Source organism: Peromyscus maniculatus, chromosome 12 (assembly GCF_049852395.1).
Source record: "Peromyscus maniculatus bairdii isolate BWxNUB_F1_BW_parent chromosome 12, HU_Pman_BW_mat_3.1, whole genome shotgun sequence".
NCBI classification, from domain to species: Eukaryota; Metazoa; Chordata; class Mammalia; order Rodentia; family Cricetidae; genus Peromyscus; species Peromyscus maniculatus.
The window spans coordinates 80,140,454-80,163,223 of NC_134863.1; the positions used below are offsets into that span (position 1 = coordinate 80,140,454).

The 22,770-nt window shown below is 49.9% G+C and overlaps 1 protein-coding gene and 2 long non-coding RNA genes across 10 annotated transcripts in view; 2 read left to right on the top strand and 1 right to left on the bottom strand.

Annotated features, from left to right (window-relative positions):
* Eva1c (eva-1 homolog C) overlaps window positions 1–729 on the top strand; it is a 72,619-nt gene extending 71,890 nt beyond the window's left edge. For all 7 annotated transcript variants that reach the window (XM_006983540.3, XM_076549173.1, XM_042259524.2 and 4 more), the window contains one exon: window positions 141–729. In XM_006983540.3, coding sequence (XP_006983602.1) covers window positions 141–517 — 377 coding nt within the window. In that variant the 3' untranslated portion in view covers window positions 518–729. The remainder of the gene's footprint in view (window positions 1–140) is intronic.
* On the bottom strand, window positions 579–7,503 carry LOC121821779 (uncharacterized). Its single transcript, XR_006062657.2, has 3 exons — window positions 7,075–7,503; window positions 5,606–5,803; window positions 579–704 (listed from the first exon to the last, which is right to left on the bottom strand). It is a non-coding gene; the product is annotated as an uncharacterized LOC121821779 (long non-coding RNA).
* Window positions 7,504–7,613: 110 nt separating this feature from the next.
* Window positions 7,614–18,052, top strand: LOC121821780 (uncharacterized). 2 transcript variants are annotated; one of them, XR_013043858.1, is made up of 4 exons: window positions 7,614–9,695; window positions 10,809–11,367; window positions 13,302–13,364; window positions 15,891–18,052. It is a non-coding gene; the product is annotated as an uncharacterized LOC121821780 (long non-coding RNA). The 2 variants fall into 2 exon arrangements; XR_013043859.1 differs by lacking the exon at window positions 13,302–13,364.
* Window positions 18,053–22,770: the final 4,718 nt, after the last annotated feature.

Consider the following 22,770-nt stretch of genomic DNA (forward strand, 5'->3'; position numbering starts at 1 on the left):
TGCCATTTTGTGAAGAACCCTTGGTCCTGCTCCACCTTACCATGACTCTGTTGAGTCTCTGACTCAATGGATGGCGAATCTTTAAAAGTATGAGCCAGGATTAACCCTTTAGGTCCTCACACGCTCTGTTCTTCTCGCAGACCACCCCGAGAGAGCCGCCCTGCTGTTTGTGTCCAGTGTCTGCATCGGCCTGGTCTTCACGCTGTGCGCCCTGGTCATCAGAGTGTCCTGTACCAAGGACTTCCGGGAGCTGAGGCAGGGGAGGGAGCACCTGGTGCTAGGGAGTGAGAAGGCTGAGGAGGACAGCGGGGAGGAGGAGGAAGAGGAGGACTCCTCAGACTCCGAGTTCCCTGTGGAACTGTCCAGGTTTTGTAGGACTTCGTATCCGGCCTACAGCTCCATAGAGGCCGCTGAGCTGGCAGAAAGGATCGAGCGCAGGGAGCAAATCATTCAGGAAATATGGATGAACAGTGGCCTGGACTCCTCACTTCCAAGGAACATGGGCCATTTCTACTGAAAACCAGAGGCTCCTGGAGGAGACCACACTTTCTGAAGAGGGAAGGGTCCAGAACGCCGTCTCCCCACTCCCTCGAGTTCTGGTTCACTTGTACCTTCTATGAAGGAGACTCTGTCGTGTCAGCCGAGACGAGACGATGAAGCCGGAAATTCGTCAAAGGGACGTCTCACACCGTTTACAGCACACCCTGGAATAAATTGGGAGGAAGAAGACTTGGCGTCCTGTACTTGTTTGAATTCATGTCTCTGCATTAATAACTCTACACATAATTGAGATTCACATTGACTCAGCACTAATAATACCAGGTGCTGGTTCATAAATATTCAGGAGCTGGTACAAGGATGAGTTGAGTAGACAGGGGACCCACAGAAATTCATTAAAAATGGCCATGATGGGAAGCGGAGAGATGCTCAGTGGGTAAAAGGTGACTATTGCCAAGTCTGAAGACCTGAGTTCAATCCCCAGATCCTACAGTGTGGAAGGAGAGAACCGACTCCTGCCAGTTGTCCTCTGACCTCCTCACATGTGCCCTGATGGGCACGCACCACATGTACGCACACACCACACACACACACACACACACACACACACACACACACACACACACACACACGTGAGCACACACACACACGTGCACACACACAGACACACATGCACACCACACACACGTACACACTCACACACACACACACAACACACACACACACACACACACACGCACACACTCACACACACACACACACAAACCACACACACACACACATACACACACACACACCACACACACAGTAAATAAAAATGTAACAAAACTTTAATTATATGTAGCTAGAGTTTTCCTGCCTTGCCCACAGTCAGGACAAATCTTTGTCACCCACCAGTCCCACAGCTGCTCAGACCCAACCAAGTAAACACAGAGACTTATATTGCTTATAAACTGTATGGCCATGGCAGGCTTCTTGCTAACTGTTCTTATAGCTTAAATTAATCCATTCCCATAAATCTATACCTTGCCACGTGGCTCGTGGCTTACCGGTGCTTTACATCTTCCTTGTCCTGGCGGCTGCTGCAGGCAGTGACTCCTGCCTTTCTGTTCTTTCTTTTCTCCTCTCTGTTAGTCCCGCCTATACTTCCTGCCTAGCCACTGGCCAGTCAGTGTTTTATTTATTGACCAATCAGAGCAACTTGACATACAGACCATCCCCCAGCACAGCCAAGTGCAGACCATCTCAGACACCTGCACTCAGGCCCGTGGTCCTAATCATCCTCTATGTGGACCTGCTGGGTAAAGCCACGAGGAACCCGAGAATGGGCTCCCACAGGACATACAGAACATCCCACAGCAATTATACCAATAGGGCAGAAAACAGGAGCTCACCGGGTATTTTATAATTAATTAACTAGCTAATTAATTTAGTTTTGAGGCAGAATCACTCTGTGTATCCCAAGTTGGCTTTGAATTTGTGATCCGAGATCTGACTGCCTCAGCCTCTGGAGTAGTTGGATGACAGCCATGTTACAATCATGTGCCACCATGCCTGGGCCACACATGACTTTTAATTCTCAACATTATTTGTTTAGAGCAGAGACTCACAGGATTTTCTTCAAGGAAAGACGAGAAGCTGCTCAGGCCTTGGGGGCCATGGTTGTGTTTGCCACCTCTGTGCCTGAAGAAGGTTCCATGTAATGGTTTCCTTCAGATCCCGCGTGGTAGATGAGCACTGCTGTTTCAATGCACTGTCCTTGTGGACACTGAGACTTGCATTCTATTTCCTTTTGCACTGTGTTGGGTATAGTCTCACAACTCACTTTTTTTATTTTTTCAGATGGGGTCCCATATGTAGCTCAGGCTGGTCTCAAACTCACGACAATCTTCCTATCTAATGAGTGCTAGGAGGACAGGTGTGAGTCAGGACACCCAGCACGCCTTTAATCCCAGCACTCGGGAGGCAGAGGCAGGTGGATCTCTGTGAGTTCGAGGCCAGCCTGGGCTACAGAGTGAGTTCCAGGGAAGGCGCAAAGCTACACAGAGAAATCCTGTCTCGAAAAACCAAAAAAAAAAAAAAAAGACAAGAAAATCAACCATTTGGGGAGCTTGGGAGATGGCTCAGTCCATAAGTAGCCTACCCTGCAAGCTTTGATTTGAATTTGATCTCCGGAACACGCGTTAAGAATTTCAACAGTATAAAAGCTATCAGGGCTACACAAATCCATGCAAGAGGCGGGATCTAGCTCATGCCCTGGTTTTGTTCCATACAGTAAGTTTGCAGACTCCCCGGCTTTGAACTTAATACTGCGGTGCTTCTGGTGGTAAAACCCTGAGTAACCAACCATCAAATCATTGCAAAGCTCGGTTACTAGCTGCTGGGGGGCCTGGAGCCAGTGAAGGGGAGAACGCAGGGTCTCGGGACAGAACCAGTAACGGATGCTCTTAGAAGGCTGCCCCTAGTGGACAGGAGGCTCACAGCAGGGGAGCCCTGACGAAAGTAGTTTTCTTTTGTATTGCAGTGGGGTTTTGTTATGCTGTAGGTCACATGTTTAAACATCTGGCCCCCTGGTAGTGCTGAAATCTGGGGAGGTGGGACCTGGGCAGGAGGGAGTACATTATGGGGGGGCAGGTTCCTGAGGTCCATGTGTCAACTTCCTTGTCCACTGGTGTCTGCACAAGAGACCCCACATTCCTGCTGCCATGGACACCGCTGCTTCAGCCTCTGTGACGTTCAGACTGTTCCTTCTGAAACTGCGAGTCCGCAGAACTCTTCCCTGAACGTGTCTCTGTCAGGCATTTTGCCGCAGTGGCACAAGAAGTATCGAATACAGGCTGTGCGCATTGAAATGGTCCCATCTATCACACATGCCGTACCAGTTATCTTTTGTCGACTTGACACAAGCCGGAGTCATCTGAGGCATCGGGGTCATCTGAGGCGTCAACTGAGAAAATGCCTCATCAAAGTGGCCAGTAGGCAAGTCTGTGGGGGAATTTTCTTGAGTAATGATTGGTGTCAGAGGTGCCCACACCCTGGGCAGGTGCTCCTGGGTGGGATTTTAAAAAAGCAGGCTGAGCGAGCTGTGAGGAAGAAGCCAGTCAGCAGCGTCCCCCTGTGGTCCTGCTCCAGTTCCGGCCCTGGCTTCCCTCGATGGCAGACTGCTGTGTTGGGTGGGTACAAGCCAAATAGACCCTCTCCTCCCCAAGCTGCTTTTGGTCAGGGTGTGTATCACAGCCACAGAAAGCACACCGGGGTGTGTGCCGACTACAAGTGAGCTCTTCCTCGGACCTCAACCCCACACTAACTCCTGGGAGCATGCAGACGAGTACTAACAGGTTCAGTACTGGGGCCCGCGGCATATGGCTAGAGAGGGCTTGGTCAGGAAACTGAACTTCTTCGGGGTTCCGGGGAATCTGGGGCGTCTGTCCATGTTGCGGGGCATGGAGAAAACCTGAGGGGCCTGGAGAGACACATTCTAAATGTCACCAAAGAGACATTTCCTCTAGCTTATAGCAGACCATGATGTGGCCACTAGTACCCCAGTTTCTTTTTTCACTTGTGTGTGCAGTGTGGCATGCGTGTGTGTGTGTGTGTGTGTGTGTGTGTGTGTGTGTGTGTGTGTGTGTGTGTATGGCACACATGTGTGTGCATGCATGTGGAGGCTTAAGGTTGCCAGGAATTTATCCTCTATCACTCTTCCACCTTAACCATTGAGGCAGGGTCTCTCAATCAAACCCAGAGCTCATGGATTAAGGCTAGTCTTTCTAGCCAGCTTGTTCTGGAGGGCCCTCATCTCAGCCTGCCAAGGTTGGAATTACAGGTGGGCCCCACATCACCACCAGTTATGTGGACCCTGGGGTCCAGACTCTGGCCCTCACACTCGCATGGCGAACACGTCAACCACGAAGCCTCCATCAGCCCTGGAGCCCAGCCTCCCCACACTGGTTTTGTTGGACTCGAAGAGACTCCCTGTCTTTCCATCTCCCTGAACCCCAAGGGGTGTGCTTTGCTATCGTCCTTGCTCTCAGGGTAGCATCTTCCTTAGTCTGTTTCTGTGTCCAATCAGTCTCTTCTCGGGCTCTGTGAAGATAAATGCTGTCAATCTGATGTCTCTCTTCCTGTGGCCAAAGAGAAAACTGCAGCAGAAGGAGTTCCCTTTACCAGTTAGAGAAAGCTGTGCCTACACTGACATTGGCCACGAAGAATTCCGTAATGACTTTCCCTGAGTATCTGCCTCCCCCAGCATACATACACACATATATACATATGTACATATATACATTCTCACTTTTACACACACACACACACACATACACACACACACACACACACACACACACACACACACACACACGGGGGGGGGGGAGGGGGGAGAGAGATGGCACATGTACATACTCTTCCCTGTCCCCTTTGGGGCGCCTGCACACCAGGCTGCCAAGGCATGGGTCAACTTCAACCTCTGCAAATGGAATAAGATATTGGATTGCATTCTCTGACCTCCAAAAGAGGATACCCCTTTCTTTTCCTGGCCTCATGGGTCCTGCTGAAACTATGTTTGGGGCAAGAATCCCAGCAGGGAATGACCAAAGCTCACTTGGATGAGGGTTTGCTGCTGGACCAGACTGGGGCAGGCACGGAGGAAACTACCAGATGGAGGTTCACCCAGGGAGCTCAGAGTACGCCAGGGCTGCTGCCCTCAGCAACTGCATGTGTCTCTGAGCAGAGGAGTCCCTGCCATTCCCGAGCAGTGGGGTCGCAGGCAGTTCTGCTGGGAGGTTTGCACAAGGCACCGCCTCAGTGACTTTGCGTTAATGCTGACTCTGAGGGTGGGCGTGTGCGGCCTGCTGAGAATTTCTACTCTTCTGGAGTGCCCTGAGTTCTTAGAGGGGATGCTGGGGCCTTGGGGTGTCATAGTGTTTGCTACTGTTCTGGGGACAAGAAGTCTCCACCTAGGAACCGAGTGGGCTTTGGGGAGCCCTGTGAACAGCCTCACCGCTCTGACACAGTAGGGGAATAATGCCTGGCCCAGGTGCCCCCAGGTCCACTTTCCCTGCCGGACACGCTGCCAGCAGCCATGGGAAGGGTGGCTGCATTTGGTTCCTACCTGTCCTCCTCTGTGTAGAAATGTCCCTTCTCACTTCCTCACAAGGCTTCCTCCAAAGAGCAATCCCTCCGAAACCCCCCTTGCAGGAGTCTCTGCCTTAGGGCCTTCAAACATAGCTCTCTTGATAGAGTGTTGGTCTAACGTGAATGAAGTCTTAGGTCCATCTGCAGCAGGATGTCAAGTGGGTGCAGCGGAATCCTATCAGGAGTTGGAGGCAGAAGGGCCAGATGTTCAAGGTCACATCACAAAGTGAGTTGGAGGCCAGTCTGCAATACGCAAGACCTTGTCTTAAGATACAAAATCAACAACAACAAAACAGAATTTCCACTTCAGAAACTGACTTAAAGCGTCCAAAGGGATGTGGTCTGGGGCCTGGGGTGCATGCTATCGCTGTTGGCCCACACTGCTGGTGCAGTTCTCCTAAGGCACATCAGAGGAGAATTCCTTTAGAAAGAGTTATCAGGAAGCCAGCGTATCTACCAGAGTCCACTTTCAACCAGTCTCCTTTTCCCCACAAGTCTGCCTGCTCCAGATCACCTGAGGAACCAAAGCCTGGGGCTGAGACTTAGCTGCGGGGCTGGGGGCAGAGTGTCTTACTCCATTTTCTGTTGGCTATGACAACATACCTTGAGTTGGAAGGTTTATAAGGTATAGAACTTTGACTTGGAGAGATGGCTCAGCCAGTAAAGGCTAGACTCCCAACCAAGAAAATCGAAATAGACATTTATCTGGGCTTGTAGCTTTGCTCCTGAGGAATGCTGCGTGCTGCTCTGTGCATGGTGGAGAAGAAGGAGGAGGCACTTTCAGAAGAGGTCACATGGCAGCAGGCAGCTGGAGGAAGCTGGGGAAGCCAGACTCCTATGGGAGCCCCACTCCCACCAGCTCTCAGGATAACCAGCCCGCTTCCAAGGGAACTGCATCAATCTGTTGTGGGATAATCTCTTTGCACACTGTGAAGATGTGTCTCTGCCAAGGCACCTTCTGATTGGTGTAATAAAGAACTGAATGGCCAATAGCTAGGCAGGAGAGGACAGGCGGGACTCCTGGGGAGAGAGAGGGAAACTCTGGGGAAGAATCTGAGGGGTGGGGAATTCACCAGTGAGACATGGAGCAAGCTGAACGTACAGTCTGGAGGAGAGGTAACGAGCTATGTGGTAGAACGTAATGAATATAAATGCGTTAATTTAAGTTATAAGAGACAGCTGGGAACAAGCCTAGGCTAAAGCCAAGCTTTCATACTTAATAAGTCTCCATGTGATTATTTGGGAGCTGGTGGTCCAAAGAAAGTATGGCTAACATCAATCCCTTAACAAAACAAAACAAAACAAAACAAAACAAAACAAAACAAAACAAAACAAAACAAAACAAAACCCCCTGTGTGGTCTAATTGCTTCTTAAGGGTCGCCGTCATCTCTTATAATGGTACACTAGGAACCAGGTCTCCAACACATGAGATTCAAGGAACCAACCTGTTAAACCACAGCAGTGGCCTTTATCTGCTTTCCCCATGGTTGGATGCCACTTCTGGCATTGCTGTATTATCTACTGGGACTTCCCCAACGTATGGATGCCCTGAAGTTTCCGTCCCATTCCCTGCTCCTGGTGCCAGGTCCCCCGAAAACTGACATCAGCCAGACCGGACAGATCGGATTCTGTCCCAGCCCTGGCCACTGTTCCTCTGACCACTGGGTCGCTCTGGTCTTCTAGCTATTGCTCTGACTTGCTTGTGGGTTGGTGGTGAGTGATCCAGCTGTGCGTGCCTCAGTTTCCTCCTTTGTAATGGTATCTGCCTCCTGATGATGTTGAAAACGAAGATGTTTTTGCACACCAGAGAAGCGGAGGTACACTGGGCCTTTATCAGCAGGAAGCAACTCCTGAGAGAGCAACAATCAACAAGGTTCAAGCCATTTATGCTACCTGGGGCGGGCGGGCGGGCGGGCGGGGGTGGGGTGGGGGTGGGGTGGGTGGGGGTGGGGGTGGGGTGGGGTGGGGAGTTAGCACAGAGACAGCACAGGCACAGCCAGTGAGGGGAAGAACTCAACCCAGAGTTTGTGGGACAGGAAAAGCTTTGTCTGCAGAACTTGGAGGCAAGTGTGCAGGTCTGAATGGCCTTGGGTTCTGTGGCCAAGTCCACTGTAACCTTTCCCACAAATGGACTTCAGAGGCCAAGCCCAGATTTGGCAAGAGGTGGTTTGAATGAAACTGGCCCCCACTGGCTCATAGGGAGCGGCACTGTTAGGAGGTGTGGTCTTGTCGGAGGAAGTGTGGCTTTGGTGGAGGGGGTGTGTCATTGCGGTTGGGCTTGGAGGTCTCAGATGCTTAAGCCTGGCCAGTAGGTCACACTCTTCCTGTTGCCTGCGGATCCAGATGTAGAACCCTCAGCTCCTTCTCCAGCACCGTGTCTGCCTGCACGATGATAGTGGACTAAACCTCTGAACTTCTAAGCCAGTCCCAGCGGAATGTTTTTCTTTGTAAGAGTTGTTGTGGTCATGGTGTCTCCTCACAGCAATAGGAACCCTGACTAAGACAGCAAGGTACTTATAGCCCGGATCTATGGCCACCTGAGTCTACGAAGCTCATTGTAAACCTGACCGCTGGAGTTGGTCCACTCCATCCCAGGACTGTACCGTAACCTTGGAGATGAAATCCTAACTACTCCAAGTGCATGCCAGGAGTGACCCCGGTCCACAGCTGCAAAGTAGGCAAGCGAAGAGCCCCGATGCCCGTCAACTACGTAAGAGAGATGCTGGGAAGTCAACTGAAAATCCTGGGGCCACCATCTCCCTTTGTAAATCAGCGGGCACATTTTCTAGACAGGAAGCAATGTTGGGCTTCCCAGAGAAAGTACAAGAAACACGTTTAAGTGCCTGTGTTGGCAATGTGGGGCTGTGATACCCACTCTGAGGCCACATGGTGATTTAAATGATTCTTAGCCCAATAGTAGGACTTGGGTGCAGCTTAGTGGCAAAGAACTTATCTACCATTATGAGGTCCTAGTTTCAATCCCTGTAGTTCTTTGATGATGATGATGGTGGTGGTGGTGATGATAGTGATTGATGATGATGATAGTGATTGATGATGATGATGTTGATGGTGATGATGATAGTGATTGATGATGATGGTGATTGATGATGGTGATGGTGACTGATGATGGTGATGATGATGATGATTGATGATGGTGACAATGGCAAACACTGGTTAGGGCTGGGGCCATACCGTGGTAGTACTTGCCTAGCATGCATGAGGACTTAGGTTCAAACCCAAGTTACTGCCAGAAAGAAAGAAAAAATGGATGTATGGATCCAGCTTAGTTGATAGACTGCTTGCCCAAAGCTTGAGGTCTCATTCCCAGCACCACAAGGTGGTGCATGCCTCAAATCCTATCACTCAGGAGGGGAGGGATCAGGATAGGGGGTCATCCTCATCTACCTACATCCTCACCCTGGACTATGTGAGACCCTGTTCCAAAACAAACAAACAAACAAACACACGAACAAACTGATAATACAATTTCAAGTCAGCTCACCGTTTCTCCAGATGCATTTCACATCCTCTCAGCTACACAGCAGTGATGTTCTCAATAGCTCCACTGGATAAAGTCGTCTTACGGTATTAAGTTAGACATCTGCCCAACTGCCATGGACAGTTCTCCAGCCTCGTCAACCGAGGGTGTGGTCAGACATCAAATCCACAGGAAAATACCCCACACCAAAGCTCAGGTTCCTGTGTTCCCTGGCACCTGACCTATCTTTTGACCCTGATGCCTCAGCATGAAGATGCTCCAGGCTCTCAACTTCCTGGAAACTGCTCCCCACAGAGTCCTGGGCTTCAGGAATTAAGTCCCTTCTCCTGTCCCGGCCACACACTCCCTACAGCGCTGGCTTCTGTTTGCTTTGCAACGCATGACTTATCCTGTGGCAGCTGCTACTACCAACATTTTCTGGGTCATCACCGCTGCTGTCGCCTCCTTTCCTGTGTCCCCTGAGAAGATTGAGAAAATCTACAAGAACCTGGGGACAGGCCAGAGGCACCTACCATCTTCTGGAGGTGAAAGAATATTCTGGCAGCATAAGAGACCCAGAGCCAGAAGGTGATCTTGACTTCAGACACTGGCCTCTGACTGTCTACTAATTTATTTTAAGCTTGAGAACAATTTTATTGAGTTTAAAAGAAGCACCACAGGGCAGGCAAGCTGTGAATCTCAGCCGTTGTCTGGAGGAGGAGGATGGAGATGAGGAGGAGACAAAAAAATCAGGCTGTTAGTAAGCTGCCACATGGCAGAAGCTGGGGTTGGGACATAATTGGATAGAAAAAGAGTAAAAAAGCCCAGGGTGTCCCAGAAAGTACGGCTAGGACAAGCATCTGAAAGAAGAAAAAAGAGACATAACGAAGAAGAAAAAGAAGAACGTAGGCTCCTCTGAGTAAGCGAGGGAAGTGAGCCCAGCTGCATACCCGTGGCTCCGGGAATAGTCATCCTGGCTGGTTCTAGGAAATAAACCAGGTACACAAATATTATACTCTCTCGCTCCTGCATGAAATAGAAAATGTTGCTCTCAGACAAGCTGGAACAGAAGGGTGGCTGTCAGAGAAGTCAGGGAGAATGAGAGGGGTGGGGGAGGTAGTTGGAGCAGGAGGGCAGCGAGCTACGGACTGTGTCTCAACCAGCTAGAAGAAAGGCTCCCCACTGTTTGCCCCGTGAAGCTGTCATATGGAGGAGGAGGACATCTCAAGGTACTCCATCCACATGCACGATAGCTGTTTCTTTTGATCTATCAGTTAAAAGATTTTTTGGAGACAGTGTCACTCTGCCGTTCAGGCTTCCCTAGAACTTGTAATCCCCCTGCCTTAGCTTCCGAAGTGCTATGACATAAGCAAGCACCACCATACCTGCCCTGGAGTTATTTATTATTTAATAATTAATAGCAATAATAAAGATTGCCAGTCACTATTTGCTTAATCTTGACATCCTGGAAATTGCCAAATTGCAGCTCAGTTCTTTTGGGGAAACTGAAGCTGACATTCTTAGAGAGCTGTTTCTTGTGTGAGTCCTGCGAGGGCTTTAAGATTAATTAGTCTCACCTTTGCAAAGGACGTCATGGGCCTGACAAATTCTTTCCAGCACAGCCCTATTTTAAAAGGTCCCCAATCTTTTCTTGAAGGTTGCTCACAGCCTAATTGCATTTCTTTCCAATTGCTTCAGCAGAAAATCCAATTGAGAACTTATCTTGAGGTAGAAATACTGTCTTCCTGCTTTTAAGGGAACTGCCCGTGCGATCGTGAGCTTAGACCGGCAGAACAAAGAGAGGAAGGCTGGTCACTTCCGATTGCATGGCACCCACGGATTCATCATACTTTCCCTGTTCCGAGCTCTTGACTCCGCGAACCAAGTGCTTTCAAGAAAAGAGAAATGGAAGCTGTCATTTCCTATCGTCTCAAAGACAGTCGAGCCCGGGAAAGATGAAGGGAGGCGGAGGGGACTGTGTTCAGATGACTAAGCATGCATCTGACCTGGAAAAGACTCCTGTCCTCTCTGCGGAAGGGAGGGAGCCCAATTAGGGGCATGTATGAACAAATGACATTACCTCACTGAGGGAGAGAGGAAAATGCTCTCTCCGTGCTAACAATGACCTTGGGAGAAAATCTGTTAACTAATCTGTGAAGAATTTGCAACCCCAGTGAGTTGCCTCCCTGCTATGAGCTCCAAACTTCCTTCCTCAGAACTTGACCTCTGATCCAGTGCTGCCGGACCCTGGGAAAGTCAGGTGGGTGCTGGTCAGCTGGGGAGGAATCACATGAGCTGACCAGTTTTTCCTCTGGAGTCTCCGTTCTCTCACCCAGCTTATACACAGAGATAATGTCTCCTTTTTTTTTTTTCAGTTAAAAAGCTATTTATCATTTATTTTGTGTGTGCATGTGCCATGGTATTCATGTGGAGGTCAGAGGTCAACTTGCAGGAGTCAGTTCTCTTTTTCCAACATGGGGGGTCCAGGGATCATCCAGTGCCCTTACCCACTGAGCCGTCTCGCTGGCCCTTGGGGTAACATCTCATTAGATGAATTGGGAAGAAAAAAAGGATAAAGATTCATTGTGTTGTGCTTTTATAGGAGGTAGAAACTGAGGCTGTGAAGTAATACACAGATCACAACCATTATGAGTGGGTGCAGCCCAGGGCTTGTGCACTGGCTTCTGGCCCTCGGGGATGTATGAACTCCCTAGAGGCCCTTCTTAGCTGGCTCTTTCCCTGAGGCTCTGAGTGCTGGCGGGGCCACATCCCACTTGTTGCTACGAGTGTCTTGGAGTTGCTGGCCCTGGATTGCTTCATTATTCCATTGCCATGGTTCACGGGTGCCCCAAAGCATGCCTGCACTTTGCCAGGCTCCGTTCCAAATGAAGTCAGCTCCCTCCAGCAGAACCAGCAGGGCAGCCTCTGTCTTGGAGCAGAAGTCCTCTCTAGCGTCCCTGAGCGGAGAATCGACACCTCTCCCGGAGTGGCACCGGCCTGGGAGAGTGCTGACGCAGGGCTGGGATGGCAGGCCCAGGTCTCTTCACCCTTCCTATCTGCAATCCGTGCTCCCAATGGAGCTTGCCTGAGGATGAGGAAGGCCTCAGGAGCATAACCCAAAGCCTGGGAGAGATTGGGAGTGGGGGCGTTGGGAGAGTCTCATCCAACCTAGGGTTTCCAGTGGCTTGCCCTTAACAGGATGAAACTACAGCCCTTGACTGGGGCCTGGAGAGAGGGAACCCTGTCTTCTTGGTTGCGGCTGCCCGGGGGTACAGCTCCAGTCACAGGGAGCTGGGAGGTCATCTGTGGCCCACACGATAGGTTGACCCTGTTCCTACTGAGATCAGTGGGGGGTTTTGTTGTTGTTGTTTTGTTTTTCTTGGAAATGTTTTCCATTTACTCTGCACCCTCAGGGTAATTTCCAGTGATTTTTAAGTGATGCTTTGTGGTTTTGCGTAAATAGTTTTCAACAGTTACACCAATAGTTGCTTCAGAGGCAGAGGGTGTGGGGAGTTGTTTCCAAAGCCCCTAAGGCAGGACCCATGCCATCCTGTGGAGCCCTGCGCTGCCTGCACTGAACAGAGGGAACGTGATACGCCTTTGCGGTGGAACTTGGCATTGCGTGTGTGTGTGTGTGTGTGTGTGTGTGTGTGTGTGTGTGTGTGTGTGTATGTGTGTGTGTGTGTGTGTGTGTGTGTGTGTGTGTGTGTGTGTTTGCGGCAGTGCCTGAACTCAGAATAGCTCCAGGTGATTTTGTTGTGGTTTTATTTTTAAAAAGGCTATTTTGTTTTATATATATGAGTGTTTCACTTACATGTATGTCTGTGTGCCAAGTACACGCCCGGTGCCTGTGGAGGTCAGAAGAGGGTGTTGAATCCTCTGGATCTGAAGCTACAAATGGTTGTAAGCCACCATGAGGCTGTTAGGGTCCAAACACAGGACCTCTGGAAGAGCAGCGAGTGCTCTTTGCCATTTATCCATCTCTCTAGCTCCTGTTTGTTTTTTGTTGTTGTTTTTTTTTTTTTGGTTTTTCGAGACAGGGTTTCTCTGTGTAGCTTTGCGCCTTTCCTGGAACTCACTTGGTAGCCCAGGCTGGCCTCGAACTCACAGAGATCCGCCTGCCTCTGCCTCCCGAGTGCTGGGATTAAAGGCGTGCGCCACCACCGCCGGGCTCCTGTTTGTTTTTTAAGACAGGCTCTCACTATAAGTCTGGCTGGCCTTGAATCCATAGAGATCTGCTTGCCTCCTGGATCAAAGGTATGCACCACCATGTCTTATTATTATTATTATTATTATTATTATTATTATTATTATTATTATTATTATTTTGAATGGGGCACTGAGGTTTGAACACAGTGTTACCATTCCAGTCCCAACCACAACCAATTCTTCATTTACCTTATACTCTTGAAACCCATGGCCCTGTTTTCTATCAACTTTTTAATTTTTTTCATGCCTAATATTGGGCATCATGTGCTAAATCCGGTGGATATTAACCCCACTGATGAACTCTGGGATGAATGGTTCTTCCCTAGCATCCCCCTCTGTACTTAAGACCTGGGCAGGCTGGCAGCTTCCTCCCTTGTCCCCATCCATTTATCTTTTTGTTAGTCATTCAATGTCAGGCACTGTGCTTAGGACCTGGACAGAGAGACAGCACCATCATGGCGGGTGGAGAAAAGGCAGAGCTGTAAGGGAGAACCAACCAGAGAGAGTCTGACTTCGGTTGCTGGTTGGAGGAACAGCAGCTAGGAAAAAAAAAAAAAAAGACCATTCCACCTGGCCTGTACTCAACATCACCCCGACCACCCCAGTGTCACCTGGTTTCCATCTCACCCTTACCCCAACCTCAGCATCACCTGGTCTCGACCACACCCCACCTCCGCATCACCCCCACCTCAACCCCTTCAGAATTGCCTGCTCTGTCTTTCACTCACCTGCCTCAGCATCATGGGAAACAGCCCACCCCAAGTGGCTCTGTTCTGGATCAGCTCGTCTAGAGAAGGAAAGTCGTGGTCGTCCTTGGAGGTCAGAGTCAGCAGCACCGTGAAGTTCCGTTCTCAGAACCCGGGTCTCCGACTGAACAGATGTCGATGGGATAGCGGGAGCCCACACTCAGCGCTGCCTTTGAACTTACGCAGAGGAGCAGCATTCATCGATCGCTTCAGAGCAGAATCAATGAGACCACACGGACGGCGTAGGCAAGGGGAGTAAGAGGTGCTGGTGTGCCTGCGGTTCAGTCAGATGAGTCGTCTCTGACATGTCTGGCTGCTCTTGGGACTGTGGGACCTCTGGCTGTCATCTGAGAGCAGGTCCCCTGACTCCTGCTCTTGAATCCTCCATTTCACACTTTGGATGCCTGAGTCAGATACCCAGGGCACCCTCAGCTCTCAGGAGCTCGAGGCAAGGAATTAGAAGAGAGGAAGAAATACCTTGAAAATCTAAAAGTGTGTGTGTGTGTGTGTGTGTGTGTGTGTGTGTGTGTGTGTGTGTGTGTGTAGCGCACATGAGACAGAGCCCACAGGAGGGCTCTGGAAGCTACCCTGGGAGAGCATGTCCAGGCCTGGACAGCGGCAGAGGCTGGCTGGTGATGAGGGTGGGTGGAGCCCACGACAAGCTCCTAAAACACAGCTCACGGCTACTCCTGGTTCATTCTCCCGGACTCTGTGTTCCTGTCTTTTATCCTGCATCCATGGCCACCTCACTTCGCCCGCTGTGTGGGCAGACACCAGGACACAGCCATGAAGTCACACCAGAAGAGAACACAGCAAAGAGACAACATCCCAGCTTCTAGGACATGCTGAGGAGAGAACAGGGCTTCTGGGAGCATCACGCTAGGTCATCTCTGTGGGTTTGACTCTCTGTTCTCAGACTTCCCTGGCCAAGCCCCACCCGGCCCTTGGTAGAGGCCATGTGCAGCCTATGCCCAGGACTTTCCTTTTTCTTTCCTTTTTTTCTTTCTCGGTTTTTCCAGACAGGGTTTCTCTGTGTAGTTTTGGTGCCTGTCCCGGATCTCACTCTGTAGACCAAGCTGGCCTTGAACTCGCAGAGATCCACCTGGCTCTGCCTCCCGAGTGCTGGGATTAAAGGCGTGCGCCACCACCACCCGGCCAGGACTTTTCAATACTGGTTCAGGATACCTGAAAAGATGGATTCTACTCTCTACCCCAGTCACTGAGAATCCTGAGCTTTGTGGCACATGCTTGCGGTCCCAGCTACTCAGAAGGCTGAAGCAGAAATGTACATAGCATGAGTCCGTATGTCTGGACCCAACTGAGTCCGTAAGTCTGGAACCAACTGGGTTAGACACCATTTCACAGAAAAAGACGCTGAGATGTGCTTTTGGAGTGTGGGTCCCGTGGATCCACATCTTCAGCATTCGCCCATGAACAGCAGCTAGAGCCGGGTCTGCTTCCCTCCTGAGCGTCCCGAAGCCCAGTACCACTTGCTCATTATGTGGACCCATTCCACAGTGGGGTGTTTGGCCCTAAGCAATGTCTTACAGGTCCTTCACTCTTGGCCACCTGCCACCCTCTCCCTGCCTCTCTGACTCCCACTGAGACAGCAAATCGAGAGCCCTGTGGGCACCCACCATACTTAAGCTCTGGGGATGCTTTCCTGTCCCAAGTGGCTCCCCCAGGGACTGTGAACTGCACTGAAGCCTCTGGGGCCCTGAAGTTACAGGAAAGAGGAAGCCGGTGTCCATGGCTTTCTTGTGGGATGGGGATGAAGATTCAGTGAAGTAAGAAAGACTGGCTTTGACAGGTGCTCTGTGCTCCACAGGGACAAGGCATCATTATCCACACAGCAAGACTGACAGGAGTTGACATAGGTCTCTGTGTCACCACAGTGTCCTGGAAGCTTCGGCTGGAGCTTCGTGTCAATCAATGGTGGCTTGCAAGTCGCTGGAATCGAGGGCTCTGAAGGTGACAAGGAGGAGACAGATCGCCTCGGTGTGCATGCACATGGGAGATGAGCTGTCACTGGAGAGCAAGATCATGGGCACCACAGGAGGACGGAGGCAGAGCAGCAGCAACTCTGGGCATATCAACTGACTGCTGAGTAGGCCCGCTCTTTACCCACGGGCTAACCAGAAAAGCAGAGCGGGCATGCTCACAGACACCTTTGCTCAGGGATGTCAGACAGCCCTTTGCTCCGTGTCTTTAGAATGCAGCAAGGTCTCAGCAGCGGAGGGACCGGCACCTCCTGTCCCTGGTCCTTGTCCATCCAGAATCTGACCTCAGAAGATGCTTTGGTTTCATTTCTGGTACGGTGATAAAAACCCTAAAAGCTCACAATTCTCGGTTGCCATCTGGCCCAGCAGGGAGGTCAGAGTGGTGGGAACTCAAAACGTCCAGTCACGTCCACAGCCAAAGAGCGGAGAGAAATGATGCACGCATGGTCGTGAGCGCTTCCATCGGATGAATGGCGACCGCCATCTAGAGCTGCCAAAGTCTCCTCGGGCCACACAGCCCTGGTGCTGACGGCACCGGTTTCAGTCCCGAAAGTGACAGGCGTCTCCCCGTGAGTTTAGAGTTGGGGTGGGGTCTCTCAAGCCCTTGTACACCCCTGCATTTTGAACTTGATCCAGGGTATGATGTAGACACCCTGTGAAGATGGTTTCTAGGAAATGTGGTCCCCCTGCCCTGGCTGGTTGGATGGGATCCATGGAGCGCTTTTTCACAGCTATCATTGCCCCACTAGGGTAACTGGGCTTCACAGATCATTGGGGTAGGGGCTTTTTTACAACCCAGGCTCTGAAGTACTGAGACTGGGGGACCAGTTCTGGGAAGTCCCGGGTGGCTGGTCACCCTGACCTCTTACCACCTCCTGCCCACTCAGACTTGAACAGGGAGGCTCACAAGGACATTGATGTCACATTGCAATAAATGGTCCTGGGCTCTGAATCTCATTTTCCTTAAATCCATTTCCCTAAGAAATATTATAGCATTTACCCCTTCCATTTTATAAGACATGATGAATAATGCCATTCATTCTAAATCCCTCTTTTCAGTCACTCTTCATATTCTTTTAAAAGAAAGAAAGAAAAACACTGTTGGGACCAAGACCATACACACTTGGACTAAACCCAAGGGTGAACATTTATTTCAACACAATTCATTCAAGGTCTTGAAAGTCAAGTGTGAGATGTGAAATACACCTTGTCAGCGAGGACAATGCCCTTTTCTGCACTTGGGCAGCTGAAGATGATACGCAGGCTGACATGTTTGGTGTCTTAGGAATGTGACCTAGAGGGATCAAGGGGAGTGTGCTGGCGGCAGGGCCTCCTGACTCGCTAGACCCCGCCAAGATGGCTGACTACTTTGGGCTCTGGAGAGATTTCCATCTGCTCCCACCTTATCACACTGGCTTTTCCCGAGACAGTCCACGGGAGCCGAAGCACAGGTTCCCACCGTCATCATCTGCTCAGTACGAGGTGTTCTATAAATGTTCCTTTTCAAACACACTGTCATCTGTCAGCTCCCCATAATTCCAGTCTGAGGAGGTGTCAGGCTGTCATGCCGGGCACTCTTGTGTGAGAGGGATCCATCAACACCTTTAAATTCTGGCCCTCATCGTTGTCATGGAGACAACACCATCTGCTCCTCTCAAAGGGTTTTGACAGCGCTTCATGAACAGGGCTTTCTTCCTCTCATTGGCTTTTCAGTCTATCAAGGTCCTGGAGAAATGGGGATGAGATCTAGCTCAGTAAATTCTACTCTGCTATTCATCCAATAAATGTTATTTCCACCCGAATAACTCCTGGGATCATTTTTTTAAATTTGAGCTGTTTCTTATTGTTCTTTATTTTGGATACTATTTGTCTAATTTTTTTCCAGCTTTGGGCCATTGCACATGCTAGCCAAGCGCTCTACCTCTGAGCTACAAACCTAGTCTGTAATGGTTGGTGTTGTCAATATAATAAAATCTAAAATCATCTGAAAGGTGGGCCTCTGAGAGTGTCCTTGGGGATATATCTTGACTTTGTTAATTGAGGCAGGAAGACCCACCCACTGAGGGCGGCACCATTCCCTAGGCAGGAGATCTTGGGCCATGCAAACTGGTGGACGGTTGCTCTTTTTCTGTTGTGGACATGTGACCAGCTGCTCTAAGCCCCTGCTGCCTTGTGCCCCCCCCCCCAGGATGGACAGAACCTGGAACTGAACTACAGCGAGGCCTGTCTCTGTTTATTTGCTTTAGTCAGAGTATTTTGTCACATCCACAGAAAGAAACTAAGACACTGCCTCTTTCTTGGTGTCGATGGTCGGACTGCTCTTGGAGTAATGGCATCACATCAGAACTGCCAGATGAGAAACTGAATCTGGAATGAACGATCCCAGTTGTCAATCAGACAACATGGTGCTGTGGAGAGGGCCCCTTTCTCGAGAGTCGAACTCTTCTGTAGGATCCCTCTTTAGTCTATTCAATGCTTGAGCACAACAAGCCAGAGAATTTGCACCTTTGTTCCTAGAGTCCTACACCACTCTCTCCATTCCTATCTGGCTTCTCTCTGCTTCCCTGCTGGACACCTCAGGGACAGGCATGCACGGGGAGAGGAAGATGGGTGGCCTGCTATTCCAGGTAGGTTGGACAAAGGAGGCCTCGGTGCTGTGGTTCCAGGCTCCTCCTCTCTTATGGCTCCACCATATGTGGCTTTGTTTTTCACCCAGGCCAGCACCGAGCCCAAGATGACTGCTGGAGTTCCTGCCATTACATGTGTATTCTAGGTATTAGGAATCAGAACAGAGGAAGAAATCCATTTCAAATACCTTGAAAATCTAAAAGTGTGTGTGTGTGTGTGTGTGTGTGTGTGTGTGTGTGTGTAGTGCACATGTGCAGATGCCTATGGAGGTCAGAGGTGTCAGACGTCCCTGAAATTGGAGCTACTAGACATATGTGTTGGGAACCATTAACTCTCCCCAAGCCCTCTACCACATGGATGGGTCCTGGAATCTAGTCTCACCGTCTCTGGAAGGGTCCCTGCTCAGGCTCTAAATGGAGTCACAGGGCCAAGACTCCAGACATATACCTAAGCATGTGGCACTTAATTACAAGCTGGATGGCACATTCCTGCAGCAGAGTGACCAAGGGACAAGGTGATCTGTGACAGAACCCTGGTAGATAGACGCTAGCCATCTTAGTTAGGGTTTCTTTTGCTATGAAGAGATACTATGACCACAGTAACTCTAATAAAGGACAACACATTAATTGAGGTGGCCCACTTACAAGTTTCAGAGGTTCAGTCCATTATCATCATGACATGGAACATGGCAGCATGCAGGCAGATGTGGTGCTGGAGAAGTAGCTGAGTCCTACATCTTGCAGGCAACAGGAAGTGAACTGACACACTGAGTGGTATCCTGAGTCTAGGAAACCTCAAAGCCCGCCCCACAGTGACACACTTCCTCCAACAAGGCCACACCCACTCCAACAAAGCCACACCTCCCAATAGGGTCACTCCCTATGAGATTATAGGGGCCAATTACATTCAAACTATCACACTCCACTCCCTGGCCCCCATTAGCTTGTACAGTATTATAGTGCAAAATTCATTTAGTCCAATTTCAAAAGTCCCCATAGTCTGTCACAGTCTCAACAATGTTTTAAAGTCCAGAGTTCAAAGTCTCTTCTGAGATCATACAATCTCTTAGCTGTAATCCCTGGTAAAAATCAAAATCAAGGCCGGGCGATGGTGGCGCACGCCTTTAATCCCAGCACTCGGGAGGCAGAGCCAGGTGGATCTCTGTGAGTTTGAGGCCAGCCTGGACTACCAAGTGAGTTCCAGGAAAGGCGCAAAGCTACACAGAGAAACCCTGTCTCGAAAAACCAAAAAAAAAAAAAATCAAAATCAAGAAGCAGATCTCATACTTCCAGCATATAATGGTACAGGATACACATTACTCCCAAAATGCAGGGAAGGGAGCATACTGAGGAAATACTGGACCAGTGCATGACCAAAAACCAGTCGGGCAAACTCCAACTCTGCAACTTCAATTCCTTTCAGCTTTGTTGACTGCAAGACGTTCCTTTCTCATGGGCTGGTTTCCCTGTCAGCAGCTTTCCTTGGCAGGTATGGCATGACTCTGGCATCTCCAACATCTTGGGGTCTCCTAGGCAATCCAGGTTTCAACTTCACAGCTTCATGCCATGGCCTCTCTGGGCCTCTATTCAGGGACACCCCTGACACATGCCTGGCCATAGTGGCTTTATTCCATAACTCCTCTATTCTATCCTTAACTCTAAAGCCAGAACCACGTAGCTAAAGCTGACAAGTTCTGCTGCTTACTGAGGTTGGAACATGGGCCTCTTGTTCAATTACATCTTCACTGCTTGGCTGACCTGAAACTTGCTCTGTAGACCAGGCTGGCCTCAAACTCAGAGATCCGCCAGTCTCTGCCTTCCCAGTGCTGGGATTAAAGGTGTGCCCTACCACACCTGGCTCTAAGCTTTTCTTTAGCCCCTTTTCACAAGTTGGAAACTTAGCTGGGTGGGATCTTGCCCTGAGGTCACCTCTCCTTTATTCCATTTCTTAATCTGTTTATCTCCTTGAATGCAGGACTTAGCTCCATTAAACTTCCTGGTGCTCTTTTTCTCCTCACATTTCACACTTTGTGATTTACCCTGCTCAGCTTGCTCCTTTTCATTATAAACCTTCGTACGAGTTACCACTAATAACCACACGACAGAGTCTATACTAGGCTGTTCTGAGATTTCCTCTGTCAACAGAATTAATCCAAAACTCTTCACTTTAGTCTCAGGCAGACTCTTCAGACAAGGGCAAAGACAGCCACTTTCTTCGACAAAATATCACAAGAATGATCTTTAGGTAGCACACTAAAATTCTTCTCCTCTGAAACCTCTTGAGTGAGCCCCCCACAGTTCAAATAACTCTTAGCACCACTGTCTTCCATGCTTGTACTAGCATGGCCCATTAAGCAGTGATTAAAGCATTCTATTGCTTTCCAAACCCAAAGTACCAAAGTCCAAATTCCTCCAAACAAAAGCGTGGTCAGGCCGATCACAGCAATACTCCAGTCCCTGGTACCAATTTCTGTCTTAGTTAGGTTTCTATTGCTGTGAAGAGACACCGTGACCATGGCAACTCTTATAAAGAAAACATTTAATTGGGGTGGCTCGCTTACAGTTTCAGAGGTTCAGTCCATTATCATCATAACAGGGAGCATTGTTAGTTATTTAGCTGTGTTGTGTTCTTACCCTGCAAGGAAATGTCACGAAACACGACAGAATCCGCTTATAGAGTTTATTAGAGTTAAAGGGACAGAGTGCGCAGGCCTGTGGGAGAGACACGTGCGTGGAGAAGAAGAGGGAGAGAGAGAAGAGAGAGAGAACCGGGAATATGGCGCTCTACTTTAAAAACCGGCTGGGGGCGTGGCCAGGTCACGTCACTACTCCACGTGTGTGTGTGTGTGTGTGTGTGTGTGTGTGTGTGTGTGTGTGTGTGTGTAGATCACATGGTCACGTTGCGCGCTTACGTGGCCATGTAACGTCACGGATCCTGGTTACGTGAGATGCCTTGACCCGGAAATGGCTATCTTGACCTGGAGCTTGCTAGGCGGAGGTGTCCAGGTCTGCCGGGTATCCTGGTTACGAGAGATGCCCTGACCCGGAAATGCCTATCCTGACTGGAATTGGCTAGGCGGAAGTATCCGCCTGGTATATGCGACCGTGGGGGCGTGTTGTGAACCCTTCAAGCATGGCAGCTGCAGGCAGATGTGGTGCTGGAGAAAGAGCTGAGAGTCCTACATCTTGCAGGCAACAGGAAGTGAACTGACACAGAGTGGTATCCTGAGTCTAGGAAACCCCAAAGCCCACCCCACAGTGACACACTTCCTCCAACAAGGCCACACCCACTCCAACAAAGCCACTTCTCCAAATAGTGCCACTCTCTAGGAGATTATCGGGGCCAGATACATTCAAATCACCACACTAACAGTTGGATGGTTTAAAGAATTTTAAGTGCTGTCAAATTTAAGTGGTGTCAAATACTAGCATCCTAGTAATTGGTTACAGAGAAATAATCAAGTTGTGTCAAAGGCCAATGCCACAGCCAGCTGGTGCACTTAGGAGCTACTTTGTTTCCTTTTGTTATGACCCAAAGATGCATTGGATCAAAAAGAAAAGAAACAAGACTTCATGCCAGGCTGACAGTCTGGCATGGTAAGGTCTGCTGGGGGGTCTCTCAGAGAGTAAGTAGTACCTGGCTCTATCTTCACCAGCCATGTGACCTGAGTGGGTCACAAGGAGGGTGAACACAGTGTAGTGACTGCCAGTGGACCCCTTTATGGATGGCTGTGGAGGGGCCACCCACCTCTGGGTACTCCAGTGAGCATCTGGCTCCCAGCCTGGTGTGAAGCAGACAGGATGAGAGGGTTGTGGACTGTACCAAGTACCCTACAGAGGAGGGTGGTGGGATGCCAGGAAGCCTGCATCAGCTGGTTATTCCCTCAGAATGAGAAGTGGGGCTCAGGAGGGCGAGTTCTGCTGGTTATGTGAAACAAGTGTCACCAGTAGGGACATGGACAGCGCCCACACAGGTGACAAAGACACCCGTTCCTAGCAACACTGACTAGTTCCTAAAGAGTTCTGCTGTGATCACACGCCTTGACTCACTCCCCCACGTAATCCTGAGCACGAAACGTCT